Below are 10,051 nucleotides of genomic sequence, written 5' to 3' on the forward strand. Positions count from 1 at the left end.
AATTAATCCGTGCTGCTCAGTGGTACAGTGTCTTAATTCATATTGGATTTAGTTTCCATAAATTGCTAAACCGTAGTTGTTTTTAGGGACAATGTGGCATTGTCCCCGACTGCGGAGTACACAAACGTTCGGGTGATTTTCTTTTGTGTATGTTTTTATCAGTTCGGTGCAGGCATGAACCCATCAACGTGCACTTCATTATTCGGCGTTTGCTGGGAGAAAGGAGCCCGTGAATGTAAATTGCATGTTAGACACCCGTTAGGTTACAAAGGGAGATGTGTCCTCCCCACCAATGCACTTTTTTATTTTATTTTTACAGCTAGCAATTCATTGTACGTTTCTGATGTCATGAATTTTGCCTGAAAGCTTCTCTTAGAAGTGACTTGATGCATTTAATCAGAGCAGGGTCCTTATCTCGGCCGTGCAATGCGGTGATGTCTTAGCAAAGCGATACCTCGGCCTGAATACATCCGTGTGCAGAGCAGTCTGGCGGGAGGAGAGCAGCTTTGCGCTGCACCCAGCCAAAAATGCCACCTCCGAGGTGGCCCTGGGGATGAACGTCACCAGGGGAGGTGGCACTGGAAACGTGCCCAAGCGGTCACGGCCCGGGGCTGACCCCTTCACCCATCCTCCCTGTGTCCGTCCGTCTGTCTGGCCACAGCACTGACACGGCCGTCCCCATCTCTCCCTCCCCAGAACCAGGCAGAAGCCCACTACAAGGGCCACAAGCACGCGCGGAGGCTGAAAGCCATCGAGGCCATGAAGAGCAAGCAGAAGGCGGCGGGGGCTGCAGCGGTGGCCGCCGGCCGGGACGGCACAGCCGACTTTGCCCCCAGCCCCGAGGGCAGCGGGGAGCCCGGCAGCACAGGTACACGGGCAGGGGCGTGCGGGAGGGTCCGGCGCCAGCAGCCCGCGGCACTGGTGTGAGCGTCCTGGCCAGTTCCCGGGAGCGCAGCGGCGTTTGTGTTCACAGCCCTGCCGTGGCTGCGGCATCCCGAAGAGCCCGATTAAATCCCGACCCGCAGCAGCCTCGTGTCTGAGCATCCCGCCACGGCCAGCTGCTGTCGGGCTGAGGAGGGCTTTTGTGCTTTTGTGCTCCGCTGGCATCCCCGGCGTGCCTGGCTGGGGACAGGGTCACAGGGAAGGGGTGGAAAGCCAGCCCAGGAGCCTGGGCAGCTCGTGTCCCTGGGGGAACCTGGCCCCTGCGTCCCCCGGCAGCCGCTCGGGGAAACGGCGGCTGTTTCCCCTGTGATTCGGTGTCTCTGGGAGATGTTTTGGACGGCTGAAGGAGAGGAAGCGTTCCCTGCCCGGGCCCTGATGAGGGCTCGCACATCCCCAGGGCTCTGCCAGCTTTTGTGCTGAGCCTGGCTGCCACGAGCCGCAGATAAAAGCGGGAATGGGATAGACCCGGGGAAGAGCCATCCTCAGCAGGGATGAACCTGAGCAGACGGTGTCCGAGATGATCTCAGGGAGGACAGGGTGCTCTCTGAAATACAGAAAACCCGTTCAAGCACAGAGAACCTTCCCTTTCTGCCCATTTCTTTCTTTTCCCTCCCGCCAGCGCAAGCCAACGGCCTGCAGGAGCCGGAGGGTGAGTGCAGCAGCCTGGGGCTGACGCCCAGCGCCGAGGAGTCGCCTGCGGAGCTGTCGGGCAGCGTCGCCCCGCTGGGCTCCCCGCCGGCCTCGGAGCTGTCGGAGGGCACCTCGGACGCCACCAGCATGGCCTCCTCGGCCGCGCAGGCAGCCGAGGCGCAGGCAGCTGAGTCGGGCAGCAGCGTCAGCTCGGCCCCCGAGAGCGAGAAGGAGGGGAAGAAGAGCAAACAGCACCTGTACTGTCCCACCTGCAAAGTGACTGTCAACTCCCTGTCCCAGCTGGAGGCTCACAACACCGGTAAGGGCATCGCCCACGGCGGGGGACGGGCCCCTCGCAGCTCCGTCCTGGGCTCCGTGCAAAGCCCCGCCGTGCCCCATCACCAAACAGCCTTGCAGGGAAACAGTGAGCGTTAATGAAGGTTGCTTTAATTAAAAAGGGCTAATTAAGGTGGCTTGCAAAGATAAGTGGTGGTGTTTTACCTGTGCTGCAGCTTATGGAGTGAATTTTAGCAAGGTCAAATGCTCTCTTATTGTTCGTGTCTCTTAATTGAAGACATTTTCAGATAAGTTTAATCGAGGGATTGGAGGCTACTTTATATTCCATGGCAGCTGGGCTTTAAGCTGATAGCAACCTGAGTCCCAGCGCCTCTTTCAGGCCTAGGATAATCCTTCCAAAAGCAGCTTGGTGGTTTGGGCTCGTGGTCATTTTGAGAAGCCCCTTGGGAATCTAACGAGCTCATTCGGACCTCGGCAGCAAGCGATGGCTCATGGGCCGTGGCAGGAAGGCATCTGGGGCTGCCGAGGGTCCCCCGGCAGCCTGGGGGTGGCCGGACCCCCCCGGGGCGGTGGCGGGTGGTGGCAGCCGCAGTGCGGGGGACGCCAGCGGGGTCTGCAGGCCCTGCAGCACCAGCCCCCGGCTCACCCCTTTCTCTGTAGGGTGCTGAACAAGGACGGGCACCCCGGTTTTAAAGGGAAGGGCCTTCTCTCGTCAAGTTCAGCGAGAACTGGGAACCAGTTCCCCCAGCCCCAACTGCCCGCTGGGGTGGCGGCAGCAGCCGTGCACAGGGGTTGGCTCAGGACACTGCTGCGGCTTAGCTGCAAACGTGTCCTTTTGCTTTTGTCAGCTCCGGTTACAAATTTAGGAGCTGATTTGGGGAAAAAGAACAAACAAACAAACAAAATGGTTGCAGGCTTGCGTCCCTCCCTGGCTGTCACACGGACTCGGGCTCCTTGCTTAGCGCCTTAAAAAATAGAATGAATTAGCGGTGGCTTAAATTACTTGCCCACCCCCACGCCGCCGTCCCAGCGCTGGCAGGGGCAGGACGGAGCGCCCTGTCCCCAGGTGTGCGGGGATTTCGGGTTCCTCCTTCCCCACCTCCTGTAACCCCGCCGAGCTATTCCTGGCTCTGCGGCCGGATCCTCTCTGACCTTGGGCGCAGCTCGGATGCTGCAGCACGGCGGGCAACACATGCCCCGCTCCGCAGACTGTGCTAACGCCCGGGGACAGGCGACAGGCTCCAGCACATGCTTAAAATAGCAGTTTCTCCGAAGGTCTGGCACGTGGGGGGGGGGTCTCCGGGAAGCCGAGCGTTTCTGGTCTGCCTGCGAAGTGCAGCTGGCCACGAGAGCTTGGCAGGGTTTGGGAACGGGCTGCCGCATCCCTGGCAAGGGTCCGGACTCCCAGGCAGCTCCCTGTCCCCTCTGCCTGCAAGTGCTGCTGGACACAGGTTGGTGGGGGGACTGGGGTCCCCCAGGAGGGGGGACGCACGGCGCTGTCGGGCGCATTGCTTGGAGGGCATCCTTCCTGCTGCCGCAGCGCTCGGCACGGCACCGGGTTTGTTTGCAAAGTCAGTGTTTGCTGAGCGTCCCCTCTGCCACCCAGGCGCCAAGCACAAGTCGATGCTGGAAGGTCACGGCACCCAGATGCGGCGAGGCCGAGGCAAGCTCCTCTCCCGGGCAGGGCACAAGTCCAAGCGGATCGGCAACAAGGGCAGCATCAACATCCAGAACAAGGCGTTTCACTGCCAAGTGTGCGAGATCTACGTGAACTCGGAGACCCAGCTCAAACAGGTGACGGTGCCAGGCCTGGCGCGTGCCTTCCCCTGGGAACGCAGGGCCACCGGGCATGGGCACACAGACCCCGCTGCGCTGGCACCGGGGGCTCCGGGGGTCGGTACCCGATGGTCCCCCGTGGACCTGAGCCATGCGGGGCTGTGGGCCTGCCCTCGCTGTCCTGGCTCCGGCTGATCCAGCTGTTTTCCTCTCCCAGCACATGAGCAGCCGGAGGCACAAAGACAGGCTGGCGGGGAAGCCGCCCAAGCCCAAGTACAGCCCCTATAACAAGCTGCAGAAGAACGCTGCCCTCGCAGTGAGTATTCTCAAGGTATCTGTCTCCCTGCACATTACCCACCCGGTTTCTTCTCCGAAACATCGTTTGCCATGTTGGCCATCTCTTGCAATGAGGCACAGGGGCTGCTTTTCTTGAAGCCTCGGTTTCCATGATCACATCTAACCCGCTCCCCTTAGGGAGGGCAGGCTGTCGTGGTGAGAGGGGTTTTGCATCTTTATTCACGGGAAGGAAAGCGCGGGAATAACTTGCGAGTCCTCTGGCAGCAGCATTCGCAGCTGCAGCATTTGTGACTCTTCCACCTGTTTTGCCATTTCTGAACGGGAGAGCTGTGGTGGTTGGGTGCTTGGGGCTGGCACGGCTCAGTTAAACCCAGCCGAAGCATTTTGTTTGCAGAGACACAAGCCTCCCTGTCTAGTTTAGCAGAGAGTTTGGCAGCAAATGTCATCCCAGGGCACCAGAGGAAAGCACGGATGCAGGGAACGGCCCAGCCATTGCAAAAGCCAGGGCAGGTCTCTGGGTCGGAGTGATGGGACTGGGGACCTCCCCGGGGAGGTGACCGCGATGGGGGCATCCCTGCGTGCTCTGACCCAGCGCGGCCGAGCCGAGGGACCGGGGCTGTGGGACGGAGCGCGTGTTGGGTCGGGACCAGGGGCTGCGTTTCCTGCGGAGGCGTGCTGAGAGCTCAGCTGAAGGCGAGCGTGGCAGGGGCTGACGCGGGGCTGCCTGTCTGCCCGGGGAGCTGGGGCTGGGGGCTCTCCTGCAGCCGGGTGCCTCACGGTGTCTCCTCCTCCCTCCCTGCAGTCCAAGCTGGCTTTGCAGAAGCATCTCACCAAAACCCTGGCGACCCGCTTCCTGCCGAGCCCGCTCACCGCGGCCGCCGTCTGCGCCATGCCTGGCCCCCTCGCCCTGAGACCAGCCGCTGCCACCACGCTCTTCCAAGCCCCGCTCCTTGGACCAGCCCTTTTCCGAACGCCGCCAGCCCACGTCCGCACCACGCCGGGCCCCATTGTCTTTGCGCCCTACTAGAGCCGCTTGCCCACCGAGGGTCCGTCCACCACAAACCAGGCTGTGCCGCGGGCGCTGCACGGCGCGGGGCGGTGCTCCCGAGCAGGCTGCTCTTCTGGCTGGTGGGAAACCATAGTCGTAGACATCAACCCTGGCTTCTCCTTTGCTTCGAGCAGGCTCCTTCTGGAGCAAGATACCCCGGCAGAGCCCGGCCAGCGCCGCCGTGCATCCCCGCCGCTCCCCCTGCCCGTGCCGGCCCCGCACTCAGCAGAGGAGCCCATCACCCGGCTGCACGGCGCAGGGGAGAGGATGGTGCCCGAGTCACCAGGCTCCTCTTGCGTCTCGTGGGCAGGGGCTGCCTGTCCGTGGCCTGCTGGTGATGGGACTGGAAGAAGAGGAGCTGGCTGGTCCCCGGGGGAAGGAGGATCCCCCTGGCCGGCCGGTCCCTGCGAGCCCAGTGGGAAGAGAACTGCGAGGAGAGTCTCAACCCAGCTTGTACTGGGAGAAACAACCCTGGCACAAGCGGAAAGTTGGCGGTTCCCCTCTCGGACCGGGCTGGCTGTGCCCTCGCCAGCCCCGCACTTGCCTGTGCTGGCTGGGGGTTTCCATGCTGCCCGCCAGCCCCCTACGCCCCACAACCCCCTACGTCCCACCAGCCAAAGAGCCTCCGCCACGGGGGCATCAGCCACACTGACCCTATCTTCACTCCGAGAGCAATAGCCGAAGCCCAGGGCCGGTGCCTTCTCCCTCTGAAAGCACACTGCCCCTGCCCTGGCCCCGAGAAGCACACGACTGGGCACGCGGCCGGGGACAGGCTCCGCTCCAGCCCAGCGAGGACGAGAGCGCCAGGCCGCCTGGTGCGGGCTCCCCGAGATGACGACCCTGTGCTCAGCGCCAGCCATTTGCCTCTGTCCCAGCCGCAGGGGACAGCCCTGCCCCTACCTCCCGGGAGATGCTGTGAGGCTGAGTGAATGTCCCTAAAGCACTTTTGGTTCTCCAGTGAAAGGCAATGCTGCTGCTCGCCCGCCGGCCAGCCGCCATGCCTGCCCATCCAACCCCATCCCCATTAGGAGCTTCCAGGGAGTCACCGATGACTCCCAAAAACAAAGGCGTCCCCGGCAGCCTGGACAATCAGGTACGAAGGAGCAGGCAGCACCCGCAGCCTACACCCAGCGCTCTCCCTGTGATGCTCCCGTCGTAGCCTGCGGAAAGCTGGGCTCCCGAGGGACCCTGAAGCTGTAGCTCTGCTTTTCACTGTGCTCAGAAAGCCCAGCGATGACCTGGTCTGAAAACTGTAACCACGGCGCTCCGGGTTCCCAGCGCGCTGCTGTAAATAGAAATATGCAGGAAAGTTGCAACCCAAACGGACCTTACGCTGGAGTGACAACCCACCCCGATCTATGCAATCCAGGGGGAGCAGCTCACCCGCCGCATTTGCTGTCTGCGTTTTACTTTGGTGCTCATGCTGTCTGTACAGCCAGGAGCGGGGGTCGGAGCGGAAAAAACCAACGCAGCGCTTAGCTCTGTGCAGACGATTCCCTTCCCGTCCCCTGGCCCGGGGTGCTGGCTCAGAGACCTCTGCTGTGACCCCCGTTCCCTCCCAGCCCTCGGGAAGAGGCAGGTTGGTTTGCGCACCTGGGAATCCACGCGCACAAGCACACGTATCCGATGGCCATAAGCAACGCCTGGATTTCAGGAGGATTTTGCCCCGCGTGATTCACCGATGCTCAGGACAGGGTCCTGGCCATGGGAAGCGCATGGGAGCCGGCCAACGGGTAACTCACGCGGCTGGAATGCTGCTGCTTCCCAGAGCTGGCGGAAAGAGCCGGAGCCTGGGGCGAGGGCAGGAACCCTGCACAGCGGGAGCGGGGTGGCACGGAGCCGTACGCCTGCGCCTGGGGGGCCCGTTTCTCATGCCGTGGGCAGCGCTGACCCGCGGGGCCACTGCTGCGCTCCTGCCGCAGAGGACGGGAGCCCCTGGGTACAAATTCATCTGCTCGGGGCAGCTCCTCTCCACCCAGGGAAGGAGGGAAGTGGAGAGAGGGCGCCAGGAGCAGCAGAGCGAGCTTGTATGGAAGGCTGGGGATAGAGACAACCAAACGGTCTTTCAGTGGTGGTGGGAGACGTGGCTCGGAGAGCAGCCGAGGGAAGGAGGGCTCCCAGCAGCAATGGCTTTGACAGGAACGGGGACACGGTCCCACAGCCCAGGGGACACGTGCAGCCTGGACCCCCCCATCCCACAGGACAGGAGCCTGCGCTGGCCGGGGCCCCAGGCAGCCGGAGGGACACGGCTCCGACAGCATCGCAGCATCGAGCAGCCCGTGGGCAGCCCGGCTCCAGCCCTCCCCCTGCTCATCTCACTGTGCTCTTCCCCAGGCCGCCTCGCCGGTCACTGCCAGCCCTGGCCACAGCAGCGGCGGGCAGCGCGTCCCCTCCTGCAGCGTGCCCGCCAGCCTCAGGAGCACAGGGAGCCGGGAGCAGCCGGCTGCGGCCGTGCTCCAGCCTGCAAGAGCCGCTTGGCACTGGTGGGTCGTTCCCCTGCGTTTTGTTCTAAGAAGCCTGTGCTGGAGCCAGCAGTGGCTGCTCCCGTCACCCCTGCACCAGTGGAGTCCTAATGCACTCCTCCACGTGGCACTTTAACCCCTCGAAAGCCATTCCTTCTAATAACAATAATACCGCAACAGGCTGCGTAAGAACACGCTCCCTCTGTCGCATCCCCTGCCTCCAGAAACCCTCCCTGCTCCTGTGCTATCCAAAGCATTTACTGCCTTTGACTTAGCAGATGCTGTATTAGGTAGTAGGGCATAGTCCGTAGCGCTCGATAACGTGTGCCCCTCTGTAAATAACCTTGGAGTGATGTGAACAGTTTGATTCAAAAAAAAACAACAAAACCCACAAAAAATGGAATAAACAGACTCTAGGGACTTGGCCAGTACCCCTCCTGTAATGTTCATTGTATATTTTTTTGATGTACTATAACTGTTGGGGAAAAAAAAAAAAAAAGGAAAATATTTTGATAATCGAATCTCATCGCTTTATTGTGTTACTCAGTAAATAAAAGGAACAAGTATAAACAAGCCAGGGCTTTCTCGTCATTTTTTTTTTTCCTAGATCCAGACTAGCTGAAGGGAACACGTGTTGCTGGGCAGGACCGGGACACCTTTCCCTTGTCTTGTGGTGGTTCCGAGAGGAGAGTCAGCACCGTGACAGATGGGCAGTGAGAGCTGCCGCGGCCCCAAGCATCAGGGCGCGCAGGCTAAGCGCAGTCCCAGCTTCTCCAAGGTCATGAGTCTGCACTCAGGAAGACAAGGGCTGCGGCGTGGTGGATGTGGGCACCCCGCCCTCACTAACAGCATCTTGCCCTGCACCAGGTGTTCACTGAGGCAGGACGACCAAATATTTCTGCACGTAAAGGAGCAGCGAGCACTGCCAGGTAAGGGGCAACCTGCTGGAGAACACTGCAGCACCGCAGAGCCCGCTGGGGTAGGACAAGGGAGAGCTGCTCTGACAGCGGCTGGGCTGGAGGCAGGGCCAGCAAACGTCCCCTTCTCACATGGTATCAGTAAATAGAAAACAGAGCAGCAAGAGGGAATTTTCCTCTACGCTCAGCCGTGGAGCTGATCCCCACCTGCTGGCCAGCCCCGTGCTGTGCCTCCCCTTTAGCAGCCCGCGGCCCTTGGGTCTGCCAGCCTGCACCCGGGGAGCAGAGGGGCCTCTCTCGGTGAATCCCGGCTTCCCTGGAGCACCTCCAACATCTGCAGGGGCTGGGCAGTGACAACAGCAGTCCCTGTCCCAGTGCAGGGAGATGGCCCACCTCTCTCATCCTCAAAGACCATCCCCAGCCCTGGGACGCCCTTTCCTTGTGCCACCGTGCTTCCCGCAGGCTCCGCGACACCCAAGAGGCTCAGCAGGAGATACGTGCAAGGGAAGTAGGGAGGTGAGGGAGAGGAGGTGGCAAGGGGAGAGAAGGGAAAACAAGGTTCAGCCATCCATGGATCCGCTGCCCTTGTTCTTGCGACTCAGGGGAAAAGCAGACTTGCTTTGTGGCTGCGTCATCTTACTGGCCAGGTAGATGAACGGCTCGATCAGCGTATGCCGGTCAGCCACGGACACCTCCCACAGCTTCACCTTCTCGCCCTTGGCCCAGTGCTGGGCTGCGTCATGGTCCACCCGCCGCTGCTCCTGCAGGTCACACTTGTTGCCCAAAACCACGATGGTGACCTGTTCAAAAAGGGGTGAGAAGAATCCCTGAAGGTACCAAACACAGAGCTGACCGGTGCTGCCTGGCTCTGCCTTGAAGACCCTCGGCGCCAGGCCCAGTCCTGCAGCCAATTCCCCCTCCATGCCAAGGCCTTCTAAAACACCACACTTCCCAGTGCTCCCTTCTGGCAGCTTCCCCTCCTGTTCGGCGCAGGGTGCCTCAAACCAGCCCCAAAGTGGAAGGGCCTCTTGAGCACTTGTACACTCAGAAGCATCCCAGGCCAGTAGCCAGTTACAGCTGAGAGTGTTACGGAACCGGGACCCCTGTCACTGTCTTGTGACAAGCCAGAGAAAAGGGGAGTCTCTGGGTGAGAACTTGAACAAGGGGAGCAGATCCCGCTCTGCAGCCCCTTTCCCCTGGGGTACTCACCTCCTTCTTGTCTTTGGACTTGTCAATCTCCTTCTTGAGGAGCTCCACCCGCTTGAAGGACTCCTTGCTGTCAGTGCTGTAGACCAGCACGTAGCCGTCCGTGCAGGAGAAGCAGTGCTTGGGAAGCTCCAGGCCGTCCCGCAGGCCCCGCGTGTCGTAGAAGCGCACCTGCTCGCGCACGCCGCGGTCCGTCTCGATGGAGCCCACGTAAATGTCCTCCTGGGTCTCGATCATCTCGGAGCCTGCCAGAGAGGCGGGCGGAGGGGACGTGGGGACCCTGGCCAGGGAGCCGGCCCCGGCACGACCCGGAGAGCCGTCCTGGCGGGCGGCCTGGGGCAGGACAGCGGTCCCTCCTCCACCCCCGGCCTGTTTAGGGGCCTGTGGTGCAGGCCTCCCACCCGCAGGACGGGGCTGTCCCGGAGCAGCCAGGCCGGCCGCTGCCCAGCTCCCTCCCGGTCCCCCGGACTCACCAA

General features: G+C 61.7%; 2 protein-coding genes across 3 annotated transcripts in view; one reads left to right on the plus strand and one right to left on the minus strand.

Annotated features, from left to right (window-relative positions):
- ZNF385C (zinc finger protein 385C) overlaps window positions 1-7,854 on the plus strand; it is an 81,817-nt gene extending 73,963 nt beyond the window's left edge. Inside the window, exons 5-9 of one of the 2 annotated variants that reach the window (XM_087770223.1) lie at window positions 697-868; window positions 1,562-1,891; window positions 3,476-3,663; window positions 3,863-3,976; window positions 4,745-7,854. In XM_087770223.1, coding sequence (XP_087626349.1) covers window positions 697-868; window positions 1,562-1,891; window positions 3,476-3,663; window positions 3,863-3,976; window positions 4,745-4,969 — 1,029 coding nt within the window. In that variant the 3' untranslated portion in view covers window positions 4,970-7,854. The remainder of the gene's footprint in view (window positions 1-696; window positions 869-1,561; window positions 1,892-3,475; window positions 3,664-3,862; window positions 3,977-4,744) is intronic. The other variant, XM_087770224.1, reaches the window with a different exon arrangement.
- Window positions 7,855-8,929: 1,075 nt separating this feature from the next.
- Window positions 8,930-9,812, minus strand: NKIRAS2 (NFKB inhibitor interacting Ras like 2). The gene is made up of 2 exons (XM_009461905.2): window positions 9,579-9,812; window positions 8,930-9,169 (listed from the first exon to the last, which is right to left on the minus strand). The coding sequence occupies exons 1-2, from the start codon at window positions 9,810-9,812 to the stop codon at window positions 8,930-8,932; spliced, it is 474 nt and encodes a 157-aa protein (XP_009460180.2).
- Window positions 9,813-10,051: the final 239 nt, after the last annotated feature.

This window comes from Nipponia nippon, unplaced genomic scaffold (assembly GCF_047370975.1).
Source record: "Nipponia nippon isolate SJK-2023a ecotype South Korea unplaced genomic scaffold, ASM4737097v1 scaffold_32, whole genome shotgun sequence".
NCBI lineage: Eukaryota > Metazoa > Chordata > Aves > Pelecaniformes > Threskiornithidae > Nipponia > Nipponia nippon.

Excerpts from the sequence above, each read along its gene's own strand:
- NKIRAS2 (XM_009461905.2), bottom strand. The coding sequence starts at position 9,812 with ATGATCGAGACCCAGGAGGACATTTACGTGGGCTCCATCGAGACGGAC. Across the intron at positions 9,170-9,578 it reads AGTCCAAAGACAAGAAGGAG|GTCACCATCGTGGTTTTGGG; the intron begins GTGAGTACCCCA and ends CTTTTTGAACAG.